At 37.1% G+C, this 25408-nt stretch overlaps 1 protein-coding gene across 1 annotated transcript in view; it reads right to left on the bottom strand.

Annotated features, from left to right (window-relative positions):
- PDE3B (phosphodiesterase 3B) overlaps positions 1-25408 on the bottom strand; it is a 179685-nt gene that overhangs the window by 8076 nt on the left and 146201 nt on the right. The window contains exons 6-12 of the mRNA XM_032853535.1: positions 24619-24829; positions 24017-24093; positions 18160-18311; positions 16592-16729; positions 15299-15410; positions 12887-13000; positions 7545-7744 (exon numbers count right to left, since the gene is read on the bottom strand). Of these exons, the coding sequence (XP_032709426.1) occupies positions 7545-7744; positions 12887-13000; positions 15299-15410; positions 16592-16729; positions 18160-18311; positions 24017-24093; positions 24619-24829 (1004 nt within the window). The remainder of the gene's footprint in view (positions 1-7544; positions 7745-12886; positions 13001-15298; positions 15411-16591; positions 16730-18159; positions 18312-24016; positions 24094-24618; positions 24830-25408) is intronic.

The following is a 25408-nucleotide window of genomic DNA, read 5'->3' as shown; positions in this document are numbered from 1 at the left end:
CCCCGCATCAGGCTCTCTGCTCAATGGGGAGTCTGCTTCCCCCTCTCTCTGCCTGTCTTTCTGCCTACTTGTGATCTCTCTGTCAAATAAGTAAATAAAATCTTTAAAAAGGTGTAAAGCTGAAATTTGAGGTCTACTTCACTGAATCCATGAACCTTCTTAGATAAAGCTGCTGTCAGTGAAGTCATTAGAGAGCAGGTTTAGGGACATGCTTCTCGTCTTCAGCTAGCATGCAATCCAAGGTGCTGATGACCAAAGACAAGGAAGCAGGAGCACTGTCCCTGATGAGCAAGAATCCTGCATGTCCCTGAAGGACACATTCCCACATTCCGACCCTGACACAGTGCCCAGGAATAAGAGAAACATGAAACAGGTAAAAACACATCCCTTGGTTCAGCTGGTGTGCTACTCCACCTCATTTCAGTGCAAGACCCTCACTACTCTAGAACTTTGGAATACAGACTTAACCAGTGGCTTAGGGGCACCTGGGAGGCTCAGTCATTAAGTGTCTGCCTTCGGTTCAGGTCATGATCCCAAGGTCCTGGGATCGAGCCCCACGTTGGGATCCCTCCTCAGTGGGAAGCTGCTTCTCCCTCTCCCATTCCCCCTGCTTCTGTTCCCTCTCTTGCTGCATTTCTCTGTCAAATTTGCTAAAATACGGTGCTAGTTGGATTTTTGTTCTTTTATATGTATGCTGTTGTCATTCTCTCAGGAATTTTTTTTTTTTTTTTTTAATTTTACCATGGTACTCCATGTGCAGATTTTTGGTGTTTTCTCCCAATTCAACTTCTCTGGCACCTGCTGAACCCCTTCAATCCAAAGACCATCTTTCCTGGAACTCCAACAGTCAGTTCATGACCTGGTTCACTGTGATCATTCATCAGTGGATGAATGGATAAAGATGTGGGGGGTGTATGTGTGTGAGAGAGAGAGATGCAATATTTATTTAGCCATGAGAAAGAAGGTAGGTAATCCTGCCATTTGAGACAACATGGATGGACCTTGAGAGCACGATGCTAAGTGAGTTGAATCAAAAAAGATACTGTATGGTACTTCTTATATGTGGAATCCTAAAAAGGTGAACTCATGGAAACACAGACAAGTTTACCAGAGGGTGGGGGAATTGGAGAGATGTTGGTCAAAGGGTACAAACTTCCAGTTATAGGATGGAAAAGTTTTGGCGATCTAACGCCCAGCACCGTGATTATAGTTAATAGTATTATTACAGTTAATAGTACTATATTATATACTTGGAAAGTTGCTAAGAGACTAGATCTTAAATGTACTCACCATAAAAAAGGCTATTAGGGGACATGATGGTAGTATTACAGTGACGTGTGTATCAAATGAACATGCTGTGTGCCTTCAAATTAACACATTGTTAAATTATCAGTTATAGGTCAAAACAAAAGGCATTTTATACTAGCCTTCTTACAACTTCCAAACATCAAGCTCAAAGAGAAAGAATAAGCTTCAAAGACTCCCTAAAGGGTTGATTTATATTTAATAGTGAATTCATTAATTCATAGTCAAATCTGATGAAAACTGGTAAATTATTAGAACAGCTTTGTCTGTTCAGGAAGAAGTCATCAAACTTCCAGCTCAGTATAGCACAATATATAATAAGTGTCCTATCCAGCTAGCTGACTTAATAAACTCTTGGCTAGCAACATCAGTAAAAGAAGTAAGTTCAGAATTTCTTCACCATTCAAACTGCCCTTTGAAATTACCAAAGAAATATACAATAGGGGGGAAAAATCTGAGTCGATATTAAAATCTAGATGTTATCACCATACTGGAAACTTCAGATACATGGGGAAAGTGGGACTGGATTGAGGAGAGGTCAACTAAGTTAACACATGAGAAGGAAAAACCCACCTGGGGAGTAAGTGGAGGAAGTCCCCTGCTGGGCCCCAGTAAACCCACGACCTCCCAGATAAGGAGAGGCAAACAATCATGGAGCAGTAAGTAGGAGACAAATGTCTGTTCCACTTTAGGAAGAATACTGGCTGAAGACGGGAACAATAAACCAACCCTAAACTTGGTGAGAAAACCATTCCAGGTAAAACAGTAAGCCTCAGCGGGCATTTACTGAGGGCTCTTCGATGACGGAGACAGAAGACCACGCCCAGCTAGTTTGGAGCTGCAGTAACTGACATGCTTGGACTTTGTGCTAAAGCATCTTGATCCCTGCTTTCTCCAGCTAAGGGATCCCCTTCCTTCGCATCACAGGCACATCTTCAATTTGGCAAAGCAAATTAGGTGATCCCAAACTGCTTTTTACCCTCTTTTTGAGTTGGAAAGATGAAACAGGGTTTAATACAAACTGACAGAATAAATCTTAACAAATAATAAACACCTTTCGATAAATGAAAAGAAAGCCCATCAGACGTAGCAAAGACTTAGATCACAAAAAGGAAGAGGCTGACAAATCTGACCAAATGTCCCCTTTTGAAACGAGAGACAGGAGGAAACATTAAAAAGTAACTAGATTATACTCATGAGATTAAAGAGGGTACTTCCAGAAAGTGAAAAATCTTGGATTAAGAAAAATTGTTTTCATGTAAAAAAATTCTTAACTTAAAAAATCCAATAAAGGTAGTAACTCAGGTGCTACAGGGAAAAAAAGCAGCTAGTTTTAAATGGGGGGGCGGGGGGAAGAGAGAAGGTATTTCTCCTTAAAGACATAGTCAAGATGAACAGGACTCCTTTATCCTGAAGTTCTGGGTTTGTTCAAAAATTTCTGATAACCCTGTATCTTCTAAGATCCTTTGTCTTCCTTATCACTCTTGTTTTGCTAAGACATGTTTTTCAGGTGACTTTCTAGGGGTGAGTGGGTACATGATTTATTTCACCTCTGTATATCTGAGATTCTCTTCATTTTTGCTCTTAAACTCAGCTGTAGCTTAGCGGGATACAGAAATCTAACTTGAAAATAGTATCTTTAGGCCAGCACTCCCCATCCCCATCCCCCCCCCGGGTTACTTCTTTCCTAGCTCAGACATCATAATCGTCTCTCTCTCTGCCTCCCACATACACTCTTTACTCTTCTTCTTCCTTTACTGGAATGTACGTTCTATGGGAGCAGAAATGTTTTTTGGTCTGTTTTGTTCAGTAATGATGCCTAGAATAGTGCCTCTCCCCCAGTAAGCATCCAATATTTGTTAATTTCAGTACCCTCGAGCATCCATTGTTGCTAAAATATGATGCCAGTTGGATTTTTTTTAATTTTTTTTAAAGGTTTCATTTATTTATTTGACAGAGATCACAAGTAGGCAGAGAGGCAGAGAGAGGGGGAAACAGGTTCCCTGCTGAGCAAAGAGCCCGATGTGGGGCTCAATCCCAGGACCCTGAGATCACGACCTGAGCTGAAGGCAGAGGCTTAACCCACTGAGCCACCCAGGCACCCCAGATTTTTGTTCTTTTATATGTATACTGTTGTCATTCTCCCAGGAATTTTTTTTTTTTTTTTGAAAAAATTTTACCGTGGCACTCCATGTGCAGATTTGTGGTGTTTTCTCCCCATTCAACTTCTCTGGCACCTGCTGAGCTCCTTCAATCCAAAGACCGTCTTTTTCTGAAACTCCAACAATCAGCTCATGACTTGGTCCACTGTGCCCCATTTTTCCCTTCCTGATATCTTCCATCTCCTTCTCTTTCTACTCTGCATTCTGGCAGAGGTTACCTGGAAATTTACTTCCAGGGCTTATACTAAATTTTTAGGTTTTTTTTTTTTTGCAGTTATATTTTTAGTTCCTAAGAGCTCTAACTTGTTCTCTGATGTTTCCTTTTTCATAGCTTGCTGTTCTTAGAAATGCAGTGTTTCTTGAATTCTAAGAATTCCTTTTTTAAAAACTTACCAGCTTTTCTACTCTCTAGATTTTTTTTCTCCCCTATAGTTGGTTACCCTGTCCATTTTAACCTTTTCTTTCCAAGCTACTGGTTAATGTTCTGTCTAATGATCCCATGGTTATCTATTGATATTTTTTTTAAAGATTTTATTTATTTATTTGACAGACAGAGATCACAGGTAGGCAGAGAGGTAGGCAGAGAGAGGAAGGGAAGCAGGCTCCCTGCTGAGCAGAGAGCCAGATGCGGGGCTCGATCCCAGGACCCTGGGATCATGACCTGAGCTGAAGGCAGAGGCCTTAACCCACTGAGCCACCCAGTCGCCCCTCTATTGATATTTTTAAAAAAGAGAGAGAGAGAGAGAAGATTCTCTTCTGTTTAGTGTTGAGTCTCTTCTTTAATTTGGAAAGATGAGTAGGAACCCTATGGATGTGGATGGCGTTTGTTACTTAGTAGGTTCTGCTCTACAGTTATGAGACCAGACACCAGCTGTTAAGTTTCCAAAATGAGAAGGATTTACTCTGGAGTACTAATACTCACAACTAGTAATTCTTACTCTCTTCTGGAAGTTCCCTTCAATATCTAAGAGATGAGTTTTCTGCCTGGAGGTTAAGTGCAGGGTTGTACAAGCTTTATTTAAAGATGTGTAGTGTAGGTGTACAGGGACTGGGGTGCGCATGCACGTGTGTGCGTAGCAAGCCGGGGCAAATGGCATCAGGAGTCTCTCTAGAGTTCACTTAAGCTGTATCCACCTCTAGTATACTTTCACTTCTCGATATTCATCTGTTTTTCATTTTCCAGAGACAGAAATTTCTGGAAAACTCTTTAAGCTTCTGATGATAATACCCTTCCCCACCTAGTCTTCTGTTACAATGAGGAGTCAAATGCATGTATTTAGTCACTACCTTGATCCCTATTTTGGGGGATAAAACGTTTATGAGTGTCTCCAATTTACAGATCTCATCCTCAAATTTCATTTCCTTTTACCCCAAATGTCATGAAAACTCCAATACCTCAGGCACCAATCCCCATCTTTCAACCAGTTTTCATTTGGAAATAGCTCAGAAATCTCTTAGAATTTTAATACTGGCATCTCTTCAGGATAAACCTAAGTGTTTCATGTTCTTTCGTAGCAAGAATTTAAAATAATCCTTCCATACCTTCCCAGCGTCCTTTCCTTGCCAGGAGAATGAAGAAGAATATTTGATCCAGTTGGTGGTATTCTACACTACTACTGACGCAATAACACTTTTCACTAATTGTGGCCTAATTAGACCCACTGAGCTTCCCAGGATGAGAAGATCTACTTATTACCTAATAAACACGCCTCAGGCCTTCACAGAAGGGTCCTTATCTCACACGCACTAGCAGGTCTCACGAATTTCATTACTTTAGGAAGAACAGGATATTTCAGACAAACTAGCAGTCCTGCAGAGCAAAGAAATCAGGCATCCTTCAACATTCAACAAATATTTACTAAACGACTTTTATGTGTCAGGCACTATTCTAGGTGTTAGGGAATAAGGCAAAATCCTTATTCTCGGGAAAACATATTCCACTGAGGAGAGACCTGCCATAAACAAAACAGACGGTATGCTGAATGAACACCGCTGTGGAAAACAAAGCAGGGAAGGAACATAATGAGCTCCAGGAGGGGCTCGTGGATTGTTACACGGAACTAGTGACAATGTGAATACGTAGATGTGCGGGGAGAGAGCACTCCGGACAGGGAGGACGGAAGTGAAAGGTTCTCAGAAAGGGAGTGTGCGTGCCTGGGATATAGAAGAAAACAGCCAGGAGGCCACTGAGGCTGGACATGGGTGAATTAAGGCAGAAGAATCAACCCCCGAGCCATTACAATGACTTTTACTAGGAGTGAGGTGAATGCCACTGGAGGGTCTGGAACAGAAAGTGATGTAACTCACATTACAACAGAGCTACTTGCATGCTCTGGGTTGAGTACAGACCCACGGGCAGTAAGCAAGGAGACTGGGTGGAAGATCATCCTTTCTCAACAGCTGAATGCCCTGTCAATTTCCTATCCCTTCCCACACTTCCCATCGCTTCCTCTACCGGCAATCCTTAACAATGAGAAGTTAGAAATTACATGTATTACTGGTATTCTATCCAGACTTCACATTTTTATTTTGATTAGGACAACAGTTTCCAGCATGTAACTTGTAGGGATGACTTTCAGATATCATTAGTTTATCTGCAACAATGCAGCAGTAACACTGGAGTGCCCTCACCCGTCATCCCCTTGGAGGAAAGGTAGTAAGTCAGACTCACCTGTACGGGAAGGCCGTAAAAGATCTAAAGCCAAGAGCAAAAGAGAAAAGTTGGTAATCTCCGTCTATAGGACACCTGATTCAGGAGCCTCTCAAACACACAAAATAGAAACCCTCCATTTGTTGTCCCTTTACCGTTAATCATATCCGGTGTGTATTCTGAAGTTCAGAAAGATAAGGGTTACTCATCTAAGATCACATGGCTAATGACTGGGTAATCAGAAACTGAACTCGGGTCTCTCGATCTCAAGACCAGTGCTTTTTGCACTGTGCCCCTTCCGCCCAGATCCCCAACTCCCCACAAGCCCAGGTTTTTAAAGACGACAGTGTGAAGTGAGAGAGAGAGTACCTCCGCTTCCTGGAGAACGTGAGGAGGCATGGGCTCCTTAGTTTATAACCTCTCCCACAGCTGTTCTTAGAAAGTAGACAAATATTAATATCTAGACTGAAATTCATTAAAAAGTTACCTATGGAAATCATGAACTATTAATAGATAAAGTGCCACAGGAGAAATGAATCATGTGGCATTTTTAACACTCTCTCCCTGTCTCTGAATCCTGTTCTTGTTCTGGCTAGAGAACCGATCTCCTCTGTTTTAAACAGTGAGAGTGTGGGAGAGAAATGGGTGAAGAGCAACACAGGATGGCTACAGAAGACGAAAAAATCAGAAGTGAGGTTTACACACAGAGGGGCGAAGACACAAGATGAATTCCGCAAGCTGAACCGACTACTTGTCCTTTGGAAGGCACGCAGTTAGAAGCAACGACGACATCTCAGGAATCACCAGCCTAAACAAACACCCACGACCACTTAAAACCACGGATTTAGTTCCAAGCCTGAAAGTGTAAAGCGACTGCGATTACAGTATCCATTTGTGGGAACTCCTACCTCTTATGCAAATTTTGGTGGGAAAGGAATCTTGCACCTTATCAGCTGTACTGGGTACAAAAATAACGTGGTACTAGAAGGAATGTTTACATACACTAATATATGTAGCATTACGAGCTTTAGAATCTGAGTCTTGAGGAAAAAAGAGGACATCAAGGAAAATGATAGTTCCTCATCATTACACTTTCAGCCACGGAAAGGAAGAAGAATCAGGCTTACATCTAGTCAGTCTCATCAGTTTGATCAAAGGCAAAAATACTGGCAGCAAGGATTCCAGAATTTCACAGAACAGTGGGTTACTCTTTCACGACTGTATTTATTTTGAGGTAGGAGAAGGTAATTTTTTCTTCACTCTTTTGCACATCTCATGTCAAGGCCATGTGTTAAAATCCAATTAATTACAGTGCAAATGGAATGGTTACCTGATTCAACTGAAGGGTGGATTACAAAAGGATATATACAACACCCTTGTGAAATTTCAGAATCACTCTTGGAACTTTCTGAAACAATATTTCCTACCTGAGGGGCATTTGTAGCCACCAGAAATGCATTTGTCCTCCCTGGGTGATCATAATCGTGCATGGCAGCTGCCACATAGAGAGCCATCAATTCCAGCGCAGGAATGTTTGAAGAAAGGCAACCATAGCTGTCATCTGGAATAGAGCAGCTCCTCGAAGAAATGTAAGCAATTTGCCCAGGGCTCATTCTACCACCAGAATCTGAGGAACAAGCAAAATAAACCAGCATTACCCATAACTTCCTCACAAAATGAGAATGAGGAGGGCATTCCCCACAGGGAATACGATTATTTCTCTTGTTGATTAAGCTAAGAAATAAACTATTTATAAACAAAGACTTAAAACAGTCCATTCTCTCCAACACACATGCTCCTAGAGAGGAACGAGGTTAAGCATTGATGCTACAGTCACTTACTTCATAAGACACTATGAGATCTTTATGATGTTCTCTTACTTGGGCTAATAATAATTTTTAAAAACCTCTGGTTTTCTTAACACTTATTATTTAAGGACTAGAGATAATGGCCAGCACACAGAAAGTAACAGGATAAAGCAATCTAGAGAATAAAATTTTGTGAAAACTGTATGGAGATTTAGGAATTTAATGTATTAACAAACTAAGTTTCTCAGCATAGGATGCTTTTCAAATCCTACCAGAGAGATAACATTTCATTTGTAGCCCTGATTACAACTCCTTTTCCCCCTTTTCTTTTTCCTTCCATGAAGCCCCTTAGAAGACAATGGCAAGAAAAACTGGAAAATGAGAGGATGTAGAAAACTGAGGAATGTCTCATAATTCTCTTTTCATCCTCTAGTTAGGAACAATATTTTCACAATCAACACCATACTTTCCATGCTTTAGTATCTTACCGCTGATTTCTTTTTTTTTTTTTCTTGCATTTTAGTGGCTTTATCTATTCAGATGGTCATTCTATTAATTTTGCTGAAATGATCTTATTAGGAAGTATATGGAGGAAAAAATAATCCATATTTAGAATAAAACCACAAAGATATTAGAGAGACAGGAGATTTCACTGACTTCATCGGTGGAAACTAGGAATAACGTTCTGGCTTGTGAGAGTCCAAAACAATCTTCATCATAATTTATTTCACTCAGTATTTGCCATCACATGAATTTTTTTTTTAAGATTTTATTTATTTATTTGACAGAGATCACAAGTAGTCAGAGAGGCAGGCAGAGAGAGATGAGGAAGCAGGCTCTCTGCAGAGCAGAGACCCCGACGTGGGGCTCGATCCCAGGATCCTGGGATCATGACCCAAGCTGAAGGCAGAGGCTTTAACCCACTGAGCCACCCAGGTGCCCTCTCATGAATTTTTTAACATAATGACTTTAATACACACTAGTGATAATTATAAAGATACCTCATTATTTTTGTCATTTATAACATTATTTAAATTGAGTTTTAGAATCACCCACACTAGAACTTTTAAAAAATAATTATAAAAAAATTAAGGCAGTTAAATGCATAAAGATATATTTAACATTCAAATTTCTAATAAGACTTAGTTACCAACATCAGCCAATAATTTGAATTTTCCCTAGAATTATAAAGACACATAAAAATAACAAAATTGGCAAAAGACATCCTTTTAAAACCCAGTTACTTAAAACTGACTTATTAGGACTCTAAGATGTATATTCAATTTTGCTTTTTGTTAACATGAAATTAATACTATGAAAAATAAAATAGCTGGCAAGGACATTTCAGCATAATTATCATAGATCCCATTTGTTTACTTTCTTTCAGAAAATGGTGATTCTTTTAATTGGCTGATTAATTTAAATGGAGGCCTCAGTAAAAGGCATTCAGACTGGAAGAGAAGTGTATAGGGTAAACCCTGACAGTTTTCCCCACTTTTTGTACCGTAAGTGCCTGATTTAAGCTTTGCTCTCCCAGGTACCCATTTCAAAGAAGCACCACTTCAAAGATGCTGATCTCGAAGAAACACCCTGCCAGCCTCCCTGTCTAGATGCACAGCCAGGTCACTTCTGTTTTAGAAATCTTGGTTGATTTCAGTAACTGACCATTTGGGCTGCTGGTTTTTTCTCTACCCAAGCTTTAAATTCCTCCTCTTACGCTTTAAATTCACCAATTAAGAGTGAGCCAGTGAAACCCCCCACTCTTGACCCCAATAAACCTCAGACATGTCTACCTGCATGCACAACTGTGCATGTTCTCTCCCTCTCCCTCCCCATAACCTCTCTCTCTCCTCCTGTGACCTTGCTCTGTGGTCCTACTTATGTTGTGTAATTTTCAATTCCTTTAAGTAATAAACCTTTTTTTTTTTTTTTTTTTAGTTTCTTGATGGTAATCACTAAAGGGCATCTTGTAATCATAGTAACCACAAGAGCTGGTCCAGCCCCAACAATGGATATTGACAGGCTGAGACCAGCACACAACAAAGAGGTAAAACTATCTCTACTTAGAGATGACATGCTCTTATATATAGAAAAATCCCAAGAAAGCCACTAAAAAACTATCAGAACTAATAAAAGTGATCATCAAGATTGCAGGATAAAAGAGCAATATGCAAAAGATCAATTATTTTTATATGTGATAGCAATGAATAATCAAAAAATAAGCCCCCAAAACCCATCCCATTTACACCAGCATCAAAAAGAATACAGTACTTAGGAATCAACTTAAAAGAAGTACAAAACCAGTATTTTGCAAATTAAAAAATATTGTTGAAAGAAGTTAAAGAAGACTTAAATAAGTGGAAAAAACGCCCATGCTCATGGACCAGAAGACTTAATACTATTAAAACAGCAATACTCTCCCAAAATGATGTACAGATTTCATACAATCCCTATCAAAATCCTAGCTGTTTTTTTTTTTCCCCCTTCTTTCTTTTTCTTTGGTAGAAATTCACAAGCTGGACCTCAATCCATATGGAAATACAAGAGAACCAGAAGAGCCAGAACAATCTGGAAAAAGAACAAAGCTAAAGGACTTAAACTTACCAATTTCAAAGCTTACTAACAAAGCTTTAGTAATGAAGATAATGTACTGGTGTGAGGACAGACATAAAAATCAATGGAATAAAACTGAAAGTCCAGAAAGAAACCCTCGTATTTGTGGCCAACTGATTTTGTACAAGGGTGCTAAGACCATGCTGAAGAGCCATTTATGTGCCCTGCATGATGTTAGCCTTTTTCATACATTGTTTCATTTAATGCTCACATCTTATAAGGTAGAAATTGATTTAGTAACATTTAAGAGCCAACTATGTGGAGTATATATTAAGAACTCTTTTCAACAAATGGTCCTGGGACAACTGGATATTCATGTGCAAAAGAAAGACCTCTTCTTTTATCCCCCAAATTAGTTCTAATGGGTCACAGACCTAAACTTCCCGTAACTATGAAACTCCTAGAAGACAACAAAGGAGTAAACCTTCATAATCTTGGATGAGGCAAAACCCTTCTTTGATATGATACCAAAAGCATGATCAAAATAAGAAAAAGATCGATTAGATTTCATCAAAATTTAAAATGTTTGTACTTCAACAGACACCATCAAGAAAGTGAACAGACACCTTACAGAATGGGAGAAAATAGCTGCAAATCATAAATCTGGTAAGGAACTTATATCTAAAATCTACAAAGAACTCCTACAGCTCAATAATAAAAAGACAAAGGACCAAATTTAAAAATGGTTGAAAGACACAAATAGACATCTCTCAAAGAAGACAGACAAATGGCAGGGCATTCAACATTATTAGCCATTAGGTAAATGTAAATCCAAACCACAATGAAATACCACTTCGCAGTCACTAGAATGGCTATCAGAAAGATAATAACAAATGGCAGCAAAAAATTGGATTGCTGGTGAGAAAATAAAATAGTGCAGCCACCTTGGAAAACATTTTGGCAGATTCTCAAAATGTTAAGCACAGAATCCTCTGACGACCCAGGAATTCCGCAGCTAGGAATGTGCCCAAGAGAAATGAAAACATATCCACACAAAAACTAGTACAAGAATATTTATATCAGCATTATTCATAGTAGTCCCAAAGTAGAAAGAACCCAAAAGTCCACCAATGTTTGGGTGGTAGGAGAATGAGAAAGAGGAAGAAAAAAGTTTCCTTAGTATATAAAATAAATAGCAATGAGGAAAATGCATATGGCTATTATAGACTTCACTTCTGAGACTGGTCACATGGCTGGACCTCAGATTTCTCATCTTCTTATTCCATCTTCCCTTTGTCCTCCGCCAGCATCTCTACTGATCATGGTACTCTGCCTAGTGGAATGACCTATATTTTCAAAGGTCTGCACTGTTGTGATCCTGATGACAGTTGATCACCGCAGTTTTCCATTATCTTTTGTCACCGGACATGGGGGTACCGAAAAGGCCAAAAAAAAAAAAAAAAAAAATCCCCTAAGTTATATCCTCCCGTGTATAGTAGAAACCTTATTTCCTCTTGATAGTAAGGATCAGACAAAATCAATCACTATCATCAAACGGGCTAAAATATGAAAGTATTCTTCTAAGAAAATAGCTATATCTACAAACAGAAAAGCTGAAGAAAATGATCTGATGGAAGTACGGAACTAACGAAAGGAATAGGGAGGACGAGGAAAGAGTAAATATGGCACGGCAGAAAACCTAATGGCATTACTTTGGACTTAATGACCAAAGACTGTAAAGCAACAGCTGAGCCTATGACATCTGCCCTGATTAGCATGATCACGTTTCTCAGGCATTTGTAACTAAGCAGATTCTGTCCTGATGGGTGTGGGTGTGGGTGTGTGTGTGTGTGTATGTATCTCACTGGAGTAGTTCTTCCCTCTTTTACAAATTAGAGTAAGAGAACCATGTTATGTAAATTAGTACATTTGTATAAATAATTGTATTTATGATGAGGAACAGAATTAACTTCTTTGGGAGCAAAACATAAATGTTATGAAAGGTTTTTAATATCATCATTTACATGCTTACATAAGGCTTTTAAGTATGGCCATTTTCACTGTGTAGGTTATATATTTTAAATTTACATGGTACATCTACAACAAGAAAACCAAGAACTGAAAGAAAAGAATAAACAAATGATTATCATGCTATTCCAGACAGCAAGCCACAGGATGGGACACAGAGAAGAAATATGGTAGATTCAACAGTACTGCATCTTAACTTAAGGTGAGTTGTAGCTTTTCTAATTTGCATATCATTACTGTGCATCAAAATTTATATAGTTATTTACATGTACCAAAGTTTACTTAGTGCAATTTTTAAAAGAAAAGAGGTAATGAAAGGAGAAAGCTTGATTTATTATTTCTGGACAAACAACTAAAAGGAAACTTGTAGAGAGAAGTACCTGTTTCATTTCCTGTTGCATGGCCATTGTGGATCTGCTGTAACCCAGGAACTGGCCGCGTTGTCAGATACCAAACTGCATGCAGGACATCTGTGGCGTGTATGCGATTGTGATCTAAAGTCATCAAAACGTTTTATAAAAATGTTATGTTAAACACAGGACTTTTTTTTTTTTAAGGATTTTATTTATTTGACACAGAGAGAGCTCGCAGAAGCAGGGGGAGCAGGAAAGGGAGAGGAAGGCTCCCCGCTGAGCAGGGAGCCTGACATGGAACTCGATCCCAGGACCCCAGAGTCACGACCTGAGCTGAAGGCAGACGCCTAACCATTTGAGCCACCCACGCGCCCCAACATAGAACATTTTTTAAAGCACAATAATTTTCTACTATCTTATACCCTCATACTAAAATGTATGGCTTGGAATAACTTCCCACAATTATATTTCATCTTTTTTTTTTAAGTAGGCTCAGTGCCCAACACGGGGCTTGAACTTAACCCTGAGATCAAGAGTAGCATGTTTCGGTGACTGGGTCAGCCAGGAACCTTTGGTTTCATCTTACTTTTTTAAAGTCTCTTGATGTATTAAAAAGTTCTCTTATAAAAACTTTCACAAATACTATGAAAACAAAGAAAGACAGTCACAGAAAAGGCAAGTAACAAGGGCTAATTGAAAGGCACTGAAAACTTTACTGAAGGTTGCTATTTTGTAGCTTTAAAAATATTATGTAAATAGTGCATGGATTAGGCAGACCAATGTTGCATAAAGGCAACACTTAAAAATTATAGATACTTGAACTCCCCACTTCCCTGCACAAAAATCCACATACACCCCCCCCCAAAAAAAAAAAAAAAAAAAAGATGAGACATACCTATCTCTCAGGCCTTCTAGAAGGACAAAATGTTAAAATGGCATACAAAAACATCCAGAACAGTGTCTGAGACATAGCACATAATCAAGCAAACACTGGTTTACTGACTATCACTATATGAAAAGGCAAGACCTACACGTGAAACCCAGTTTTGCCGTTTCTAAGAGTTTTAGGTTCTTGGGAAAGATTCTTTTGAGTTTGGACTTCTCACCTGTGAAAGGTAGATAATATAAACTTTCCAACAAAGATTAAATGATATAATCTCCATGGATCTAATGATTACAGTCACAGCTGATATTCAAAAAAAGTCCAACACTTCAACAGTTAATGAGTACCAGGTACAATCAGCAGATGACACAATACTAAGTCTTCAGGCCATCCATGTGATGTGATGTCAGTCTATGAGGAGTTTAATTATTCATAAAGTGAAAACCTTTTACTGACCTTTTACTATGTGCCAGGAATTCTACTCTGCGCTTTCTGTGGCTTATCACTACGTATGGAGTAGAAACTAGTGTAATTTCCATTTGTAAATCTGGATACTAAAGTTTAAAAAAGTTAGATGCAGAGGCTCTTTTCTTAATATCCTATTTGGAGCTGATAGTGAAGACTCTTTACTGCCTCTTTTTTTCCCCATTCCCCTTCCTCTGAAGTCCATTTTAAAGTATCACTTTAGGGGCACCTGGGTGGTTCAGTGAGTTAAGCATCTGCCTTCAGCTCAGTCATAATCTCAGTGTCCTGGGACAGAGTCCTGAATTGGGCTCCTTGCTCAGGAGGGAGTCTGCTTTTCCCTCTCCCTCTGCCTCTTCCCTCTGCTCGTGCATGCGTGTGCTCTCTCTCTCAAATAAATAAGTACAAAAAAATAAAGTATCACTATTCTATTTATAAAATGCAGTCACTTTTTAAAAAGCAGACTTTATAAGTGGAAATTATAGCACATATAACACACATTAAGTATCATTATTAGTGAGTTATACCAATTTAAGAATAATATGCTCTGTGCTTATATGAGTGATTTCCCAAAATGTGTCCATATGAAGGGAAACTGTAGAATATATAGATGTATAAGGAAACCTTATTATTTCCTAATATGAAATTCAAATTATATTTTGCCATAAAATCAAGTAGACATTAGCAATTACTCCGTAAGTCAGAACACAGTTAAAACTGGAAATTCTATGGATAATTTTTAAATATTTTGAAGTCAAGAATTTTCTGACACACTTAATTACCAAACATTTTAAAAGATAAGATACTCAGATGAATAATTATTAACACAAAGTTGTAGACCATATTATAATTAAGGGAAAGAACACATTATAAACATATGTCTGTATTATGATTCACTATATGAAACACAAATAAAATAGACATAAATGTTAATAATTAGTCTGTTAACTCTAGGTAGCAGGATATAGATTAGTTTTTTAAATCCCTATTTAATATTTTTCCAGACATGTAATTTTAAAAGTGTTTAGATCTGAAGGAAAAAATAGTTTCAAAACCAGTATTATCTGAACTTAGTAAGATCTGCTGATACGTACAAGGAATGTCTCGGTAGCCATTCTCCAATGCACGAAAATAATTCATGAACTGCAGAGTGGGGATCTTAAATATTTCCAATAAGCCAGTGTCTTGAAATAAGGTATACATAACCTAAATGTCAATTAAAATAAAATTCATGTTAAACGTCAGAATTTTTTTTTTTTTTTAAGATTTTATTTATGTATTTGACAGACAGAGATCACAAGTAGGCGGTGGGGTGGGGGGGAGACAGGTTCCCTGCTGAGCAGAGAGCCCAACACAGGGCTTGATCCCAGGACCCCGAGATCATGACCTGAGCTGAAGGCAGAGCCAGCCAGGCACCCCAAAAGTCAGAATTTCTATTTGCAGTTGAGTAGAATATGTTTTTGTGATTTGCATTTGGGAACATTACCATGTACATCTGTCTTTAAGTTAATAATTTATTAAAAACTTCCCTATAAGAAATTCTTTTCAAAACATTAAAAAGGAAGATATCACCCTAAAACTCTTGAAAACCAAAGAAAGATTACTATATCATGTCCCAGTTTTAAAATTTTTCCACTCTTCCCTTTAGTTTTTTTATTTACAGTTTATTAAGGGGCATATGAATTCTATTCTTCTCTAGTCCTAGGTGTCAACAGAAGTCAGAACAAAATATTTATTACATTTTTGTCCCTAAAGACTTCAATGAGATGAAACTATACGCCCTCCACATAATTTACCCTCATGTTTATACATTTCATAAATAAGAATACTTTAAATACTTCAAATACTTTGAAGAGAATGAGAATGCTATTTTGGGAAAGTTAATCAGATGCTATGGGATGAATCCCTCAAGGGAACCTCGAGTCTGGGTGGTTAAAAAGTATTTTTCCATGGTTCTTGCATGAAACAAACCATCTGGCCTTGGGTAAAGCACATGGAGGGCAGGTATAAAAAAGTAAAGCATAGGTTTCAGTGGTTAGAACTAGCTCACCTTTCACATCTTTTTCAACCTCAGGCTTCAATATAAAGTAACTCTATTCTGTAGTAAAATTAAATTCCACTCACATGGGCCAAAAAACTACTTTTCACTTATTCAATAAAATTATATGAAATACATATGATAATTATTTTTATATATGGGTTTATGTATATAGATTTCTCTTTTCAAACTTTCTACCGAAAACTCCATTTTTGTGAAAGAAAGAATTCAGTAAACAATGTCGAATTTGTGCCTAAGCCAGTATTACATGTTTTTATATTTTGTGTTTTATAAAGATTCAAGAAAAAACTAATTTGTAATTTTAAAAAAGTAGAGATTTTAAACAAACCTGACTAAGGATCCTTCCTGATTTCTCTCCCATTTTTTCTACAACTTCAAATATTTGAAAATTCCAGTTGCTCATCTTTTCTATTAAGGAATCATAATCTTCTATTAAAATCAGGTCCAGTGATGTTTCCTGTTCAATCTGCACAGATCGGGGAGAAAACACAAACCAACTTAACCCTACCTTTTAAAAATAATTAAATCCACACCTAAATGAGAACACTTAAAACTGAACATTAAAAAAATGGTCAATACTATTTTCTACAAAAGTTACTCTCAAATAGAATGTGTACGTCCAATTTCCCCTCTTTGTAAAATGCTATCTTCAGGAAAATGTAAAAATGTCTTCTAGGCATCAGAAGACTTATTAATCCTCACAGTACTTTACAAATAAAAATACTGTCTTTCCCAAGCACTATACACAAATCTAAAATCCACTGTTTTCATTTCAGAAGTTACAGGTACCGAAGGATAATAGAAAGAGACTCCTAACTTTATACTGGCATTTATTACTAGTTTAACTTCCCAAAAGGAATGGTTTTTCCCCCTAAAAAGCTTAAATTTGGAACTTAAGAACAAAAAAGTGCTATTGTAAGTAAGCAGATTTTGTTTTTTAATGCTTCATGTGCCTGTTCTTCATGCCCTTACCAGATACAATGAAGACAGTATCAGCACGGAAAGTACTGTATCTACTATAAAACTAAATAAAATGGGTTCATGTGTTTGTTCTACAAGAATGCATCTCATTGTTCTAGGAGGATGGACTCAGAAGTACAGCTGACCCTTGGACAACACGAGTTTGAACCACGCAGGTCCGCTTCCCCCTGATTTCTGCACTACAGTGCTGTAAGGAGAGTGAGTTCTCCCAGGACTGTAAGCACCGTACATACAGTACTGCATTCTCTCCTCCTCAGGACTTTTAATCACATTCTTTGTTCTAGCTTATTTCATTGCAAGAATATAGTACACAATACATATAACATACAAAATATGTGTTAACTGACGTATGTGTTTATGCTATCAGTAGGACTTCTGATCAACTGAAGGTCATTAGCAAATGAAGTTCTGGGGGAGTCAAAAGTTATATGTGGGGTTGGGGGGGTGGGGTTATGGACATTGGGGAGGGTATGTGCTATGGTGAGTGCTGTGAAGTGTGTAAACCTGGCGATTCACAGACCTGTACCCCTAGGGATAGAAATATATTATATGTTTATAAAAAAAAAAAATTAAAAAACAAAAAACACCAATGATTTCAAAGTAACACTCTTCACGCCACCCAATGAGCACTCTACATTGGATTTAAATAAAAAGTTACATGACTTAAAAAAAAGTTATATGTGGATTTTAGACTATGTGTGGGAGGGTCAGGACCCCTAACACCAGCCTTGTTCAAGGGTCAACTGTAATTATTATTTTTAACCCAAGTTTTTCTTTAATATAAGGACATTTTAGTAAAATATTTAAAAATACTATTAAATTAAAAATCTTGTTCTGGGCAAAGATAGTGGAACTTGTACTAAGCTAATGTTATATTTCACCTTAACATAATCATATGGAAAGTTTGTCTTTTACATTTGGTTGCTGTTCATCCTGTGCCTCTTCTGTTAGGTGATCATCACCTTCCAAAAGTAATTTTCTGTAGTCTCTGTTCTCTGCTTCCACTTCTTGCCATGCTTCTGTACAGCTGAATGATTGTTTTGAGGGAACAGTGCTGTCTTCGTCACCTTTCAAAAAACACATATAGTAGTAATAAGAATAAAACTTGCCCTATATGCATAGTTTTATAAGGAAAATTGCTTATAAAAAATATTCAAATGGGGCACCTGGGTGGCTTAATTGGTTAAGCGTCTGCCTTTGGGTCAGGTCAGGATCTCAGGGTTCTGGGATGGAGCCCTGCGTCAGGCTCTGCACTCAGTGAGGAGCCTGCTTCTCCTTCTCCCTCTCCCTTTCCCTCTCTCCCCCTGCTTATGGGCATACTTTCTCTGTCAAATAAATAAATAAAATCTTAAAAAAAAAAAAAGGAAAAGTCAGTCCCTATCTAATAGGAACTTTTTAGCAATTTGATGTATGCAATTCCAACTGTGAAACTGAGTTTTGGCTATAAAAACTCTAGATTCCTAATTATAGATGAATGCGATCAAGGTACATCTAAAAATTAAAACACAGTACCATTTATTGTGAATTATTTCTCTACCAATGTGATTAATAATACTCTTTTTTCCCAAATCTCACAGAAAAGGGAAGCAGCTCTGGTAGCTAAACAGCATTCACTCACATGTTTAAAAAAAAAAAAAAATCACATTCATTCTGTCGGTAATATTATAAATAGGAAACTTCCCCGAAACCCATCAACAGAATAAATAAATAAATGTAACGCATCCACACAGCTGAACACTGTGGAACAAAGAGAATGAACTCCAACCACGTGCAACCACACAGGTGATTCTGAAAAATACACTGCTGAATGAAGGAAGCCAGACGCAAAGGTACAGACTGATTGTCTTTATGAAAAATTCAACAACATACCCAGACTGATACATATGAGTACTGAAAGCCAAGACAATGTTATCTTTAAAGGGTATACCAGGGGCGGGGGGCAGGAGGAGAAATTCTGAGGGGCTGGTAATAGTTTATTAGTTTATTGATCTGAGTGATTACACATGTGTTTAAGTGTATGAATACCCATCAAGTTACAAAGTTATGATTCATTCGCTCTTCAATATGCAGGGGTTTTTCCTAAGTAAAAGCTTTTTAAAAAAGATTTTATTTATTTTATTGGAAAGAGAGCACACACACATGCACACAACAAGCAGAGGGAGGGAGAAAGGGACAGAATCTCAAGTAGATGCCCTGTTGAGGATGTGAGGCTCGATCTCACGACGCTAAGATCATGACCTGACCCAAAACCAAGAGTCAGATGCTTAACTGACTAAGCCACCCAGGCGCCCCTAGGTAAAAGAGTTTTTAAGAGTACTTATTGGAGGGGCGCCTGGGTGGCTCAGTCAGTTAGGCAGCTGTTTTTGGCTCAGGTCACAATCCCAAGGTCCTGGGATCAAGCTCCACATCAGGCTCCCTGCTCAGCGGGGAGCCTGCTTCTTCCTCTCCTTCTGCTTCTCCCCCTGCTTATGATTTCTCTGTGTCTGTCTCTCTGTCAAATAAATATATATATTGTTAAAAAGTACTTATTGGAATTGAATTTCAGAAGAACTACATTCAGATCCCAGTTTTTCTACTTGATAATGGCAAATTCTTTTCCCCATAAAGTATGGATAATAAGATCTATCTTACTAGATGTTACATAAAATAAATGATCAATAAATGTTAGTCAAATCTGAATCTAACACTGAATATACTAAAAAATCATTAACTAATGATGATCAGGAAATATCCTTTGGAAAATACTGTTTTTTCCCAATGAAAAACATAACAAATGAAATTTAGAATATGCAACTACTCTTGGTAGGTCAAGGCAGTACTATTAGTATATATATATATAATAATATTCCAAAATAGCCATCATGACATATGAGGTTCATTACATATTTTTTTTTAAGATTTTATTTATATATTTAAAGGGGGGGAGGGCAGAGGTAGAAGCAGACTCCCCATCAAGCAGGGAGCCTGATACAGAACTTGATCCCAGGACCGAGAGATCATGACCTCAGCCAAAGGCAGACATTTAACCAGCTGAAAATATTTGGAAATTATACATCTGATTAGGTCTTATATCCATAATACACAAAGAATATAATTCATTATTAAGAAGTCAACTCAAAAAATGGGCAGAAGATGTCTGATATTTTGGTCTGAGTCATTTGGTGAAGGATATAAACAAATGGGTAATGAATACATGAAAAGATGAATGACATCATTAGTCATTAAGGAAATGCAAATTAATACTATAGTGAGATACCACTATACTCAAATTAGAATAACTGTAATAAAAAAGTACCAAGTGTTAGCAAGGATTCAGAGAAATTAGAACATTTATGCATTGCTGATGGGAAAATAAAATGGTATACCACTTTGGAAAACATTCTGGCAGTCTCTTTAAAAATTACACATAAATTTACCATATCACCCAGTAATACCATGGCTAAGAATTTATCCATGAGAAAACATATGAGCACTCAGAGATAGGATTGTGAATGTTATGACATTATTGATGATGCTGCAAAACTGGAGATGTCCATTAACTTATGACTGGAAAAATACCATGTGGTATTTTTCATTCACACAATGTAATTTTATCTGATACATTCATACAATGTAATATACATTGTATACACATTCATACAATATAATTTTATCTGACACATGTCACTACATAGACCTCAAAACATTATTCTAAGTGAAAGAACCCAGGCTCAAAAGATTCCATATTGTATGATTCTAATTATATAAGCTGCTAGAAAAGGTGAGTGTACAGGAACAATAATCAGAACAGTGATTAGGATGAAAATAGGGATTAACTGTAAATAAGCAGGAGGGTACTTTTGGGGGCAATGAGAATGTTCTAAAACCAGATTGTCCTAATGGTTGTACAACTCTTTAAATTTACTAAAATTGCTGAATTATATAGTATGTTAATCAGATGTATAATTTCCAAATATTTTCTCTCAATCTGTGGTTTGTCTTTTCATTTTCTTATTGTTGTCTTTTGAAGTGGAAAAGTTTTTAATTTTGCTAAAGCCCAATTTGTCATTTTTTTTCTTGCTGAAGCCCAATTTGTCATTTTTTTCTTTCACAGACTTTGCTTTTGGTATGGTATCTAAGAATGCTTCATTCAACTCAAGGTCACAAAGACTATATCCTATATTTTCTTCTATAAGTTTCAAGGTTTTAACTCTTACACTTAGGTCTATGATCTATTTTGAGTTACCTTCTGTATATACAGTAAGAGTCCAAATTCTTCCCTTGACAAGTGGATATCTAATTGTCTTGGCCCCATTTGGTAAAACAACAACAACAACAACAACAACAACTATCCTTCCTCTTTGGAATTGTCTTGGCTTCGATATCAAAATTCAGCTGATCATAAATGCCAGAATCTATTTTTGGACTTGCAATTCTGTTACACTAATTTACAGGCTCATCTTTGTGCCAATACCTCACTATCTTAATTACAGTGGCTTTATAGTAAGTTTTGAAATCAGATAGTGTCAGTCCTCCAAATTTATTTTTTCTCCAAATCATTTTGGCTGTTGCTTGTTTGTTTGTAAGATTTTATTTATTTGAGAGAAGAGGAAGTGAGAGCAAGCACAAGCAAGGTGAAGGGCAGAGGGAGAAGCAGGCTTCCCGATGAGCAGGGAGCACAACGTGGGACTCGATCCCAGGACCCTGGGATCATGATCTGAGCCAAAGGCAGACGCCTAACTGACTAACGCACCCAGATGCCCTGTTTTGGCTATTGTTGGTCATTGTCTTTCTGTGTAAGATTTAAGACCAATTGTCAATTCCTACCAAAAAAAAAAAAAAAAAAAAAAGCCTGCTAGAATTTGTTAAGAATTACAATGAATTTATAGATCAATTTGGGAGAGTAGCTCTACTGACAATACTAATTTTTCCAATCTTTTAATATGAAATGCCTCTCAATTTATTTAGATTTTCTCTAATTTTTATCAATAACGTTGTATTTAGTTTATAAATCCCCTTCTTTTGTTAAATTTATTCTAACTAGTTCATTCTTATATTACTATAAATTGAAATGTCTTCCTAATTTCAATTTATGATGGTTCCTTGCTAGTATAGAGAAATACAATTTTGTACATCACTGATCTTGCATCTTGTCTCTGCTAAACTGGTTTATTGGTTCTAGTGTGTGTGTGTATTCTTTGGGATTTTCTACAAAAGGTTCATATGATGTATGAATATGGGACAGTTTTATTTCTTTACTTTCATTCAGGATGCCTAGATTTCTTTTTCTTTCTAATTTTCCTAGCGAGAACCACCAGTACTATGTTGACTAAAAGTGCTGAAAGCAAAAATCTTTTTCTTATTCTTGACCTTAGAATGAAAGCATTGGTCTTTTTCCATTAAGGATGATGTTCAGGTGTATGTTTTCCAAAGATGTCCTTTATCAGACTGAAGAACTTCTCTGCTATAACTAGTTTGAGTATTTTTATCATGAAAGAGTCTTAGATTTTATCAAATGCTTTTTCTGCACATATTTAGATTATCAAGTCTTTCTCCCCTTTTGTTCTATTAATATGGTATATATATTATATTGGTTGATTTTCAACTGTTAAACTACTCTTGCATTCCTGGGATAAATACCTTGTGGTCATGGTGTGACCATTTCATATGCTGCTGGACTCAGTTTAATATTATTTTGTTAAGGATTTTTGCATCTATACACATAAGGGATATTAGTCTGTAGTTTTCTTGTATGCCTTTGTCTGTTTATGACATCAGGATAACACTAGTCCTAAAGAATGCGTTGGGAAGTTTTCCCTCTTATTCTACTTTTTGGAAGAGTTTGTGAAGGACTGGTCTTTTCCTTGTGTGCGTGTGTGTGTGTTATACAATTTAAGAACCAACAACTACTGAATGGTACACTTTAAAAGGTTGACTTTTATAGTATGTAAAGAGATCAGTAAGAGCCCACAATCCCTGTGGGGGCCCATCTATTTCTGGTTTGCCTTTATTCTTAGAAGGCTACAGAGTTTACCAAGTTATCCCTACTATGGTAAGCCTTCAACTCCAATCTCTATCTCCCCAGTCCTAAGGAACTACCAAAAGGACTGCTGATTGTATTAGTCACCGGCCCCTCTAGAAGGAGCAAATACCCTTTTGATAGACCCAAACACGAGGCTCATTTTTGTGAGTTTCTATCTTCCTCCAGATCCCGTACTGGTAACTCTGAGGAGCTTGTTCGTTTTCAATGGTTTTAAGCACATTCTTGTTGTTAATAATCTGTCTGGCTTTTCTAGCTACTTTCAGGGAGAAGGATGGCTTGAGTTACCTAGTTAACTATTACTGTATGCCTGAGTCATCAATTTTTTAAAGTTATAAAACAACCATAACTTTATCACCAACAATTTTTCTTATTTGAGAATATAAAATGTTTCAGAATGATGTAACAAAATTTACAACAGTTCCTCTCTATGCCATTAAAAAATGTATGCAAACTCTTTTGGGCTTAGAGTTCAACATTAATATAATTAACTTCCTGTTTATGAACCCTAGCTATAACCTGAAAAGACCACATTCATTTCTACAGCACACTGCAGTCTTCAAAACACTTTCACGACCTGTTATTTATAACTTGTTCCTAGTAACTCCTCTGCTTATCTCCTAAGTAGGTAAAACAATATAGCTTCATTTTAAAGTTGGATAAACTGAAGTTAAACTCACTCATTTATGCACTTCTAAAACAATTTCAGAAACTGCTCTGAAATGCAAACACACATAACTTTTATAATCTCACCTGACTTTCCACTGTGGCAGTCTGTGCCAGAATCAGATTTAGACGTTGACACATATTTCAGTATTTGATGTCCACAGCTTATAGAATAAAACAGACAGATATACATTTACAAATGAGACAAGCAAATTTTGAGCTAAATACAATTGGAAAATCTGCTTAATTTTAACCAAGATCCTAACTGCAAAACATCATACAAGTCCAACATCTCGATAAACCTAACAGTTAGGCTTTATCCTGGAAGGCATCCTGTGTCCCTGAAGAAAATAACATATTTGAAAGTCAACACTGAGGTCTGAACTAAACACTTACTACTGATAAAAAATTAAAAAATGAAAACAAATAGCAAATGAACTGGGTACTACAGTACTATATAGCAAAATAATTCTCACAATTTACTAGTATCTTGAGATGAATAGAATGCTACTATATTTCACTTCAGATAGAGATCACTTAATTGGAAAATGAGTAATAGTGCTAAAATGAGGGAAAAGTTTGTTAAGAATAAAAACTACTCCATAAAGAAGATATAGTTTTAATCCATTAACTAGTTATAATAGAAAACTACTAACACTTTATTAAAATAACATATTTGGGAAACTTACCTGTTACACAAACTACTATCAGAATTTCTAAGTTGCTGATAAGTATCTGGTGAATTGGGTGCACTGCCCAGAGATCTGTGTAAAATAACACTTGGCTTACTAAGAAAGTTGGCAGTATCAGGAAATTCTATGGGTGACCGATTAGTTAGAGAGCCAGCAGACACTGGTCCATGGCTGGGAGAATTCACAGGACTCAGGCTGGGGAAAGCACCTTGAGAAATTAAAAGAGAGGAAAAAGATCAATAAATATGTATGCATGTCTAGGTGTTTACTGTCTCTGTGTATTTATAAAGAACATTTTCCTTCTTTAAAGAAAGCAAAGTATTTACAATTAAATAATAAAAGACATTTCCAGGTGGTGGTGTCTTCAAGGCACTATAGGCACTATTTGTCATCATGAGTGTGAAATAAATACCTTGTGGCAAGATGGCACAGATATTAATAGTATAACTAAAATGTACAAAGTGTGGCACAAATTTCCCTAACTGGTCTTTATCTTTCACATTTTATATCCCTAGCGGCTTAATATCCACCTGAAGAAAGTATTGGTACCAAACTTTATTGAAGAACCAAAGTTCTTAAAAGCAATGATAAAATTATAGGTTAACACAACAGATTCCTTTTAAAAATATATCCAAATCATTCCAGCTCATTCATTCACTTAACAAATATTTGAGAGCCTACTATATGGTAGAAAATGTGCTGGGTTTCACCATGGAGAAAAAGATACCGTCCCCACAACTCAACAAACCCAGAGACTAGCGGAGAACACAAACAAGTGCTCAGTGCT

The sequence above is a fragment of the Lontra canadensis genome, unplaced genomic scaffold (genome assembly GCF_010015895.1).
Source record: "Lontra canadensis isolate GAN:19392208 unplaced genomic scaffold, GSC_riverotter_1.0 scaffold7, whole genome shotgun sequence".
Classification (NCBI taxonomy): domain Eukaryota; kingdom Metazoa; phylum Chordata; class Mammalia; order Carnivora; family Mustelidae; genus Lontra; species Lontra canadensis.
The sequence above is the reverse complement of the archived record's forward strand: the minus strand, read 5'-3'. Positions and strand labels throughout refer to the sequence as shown.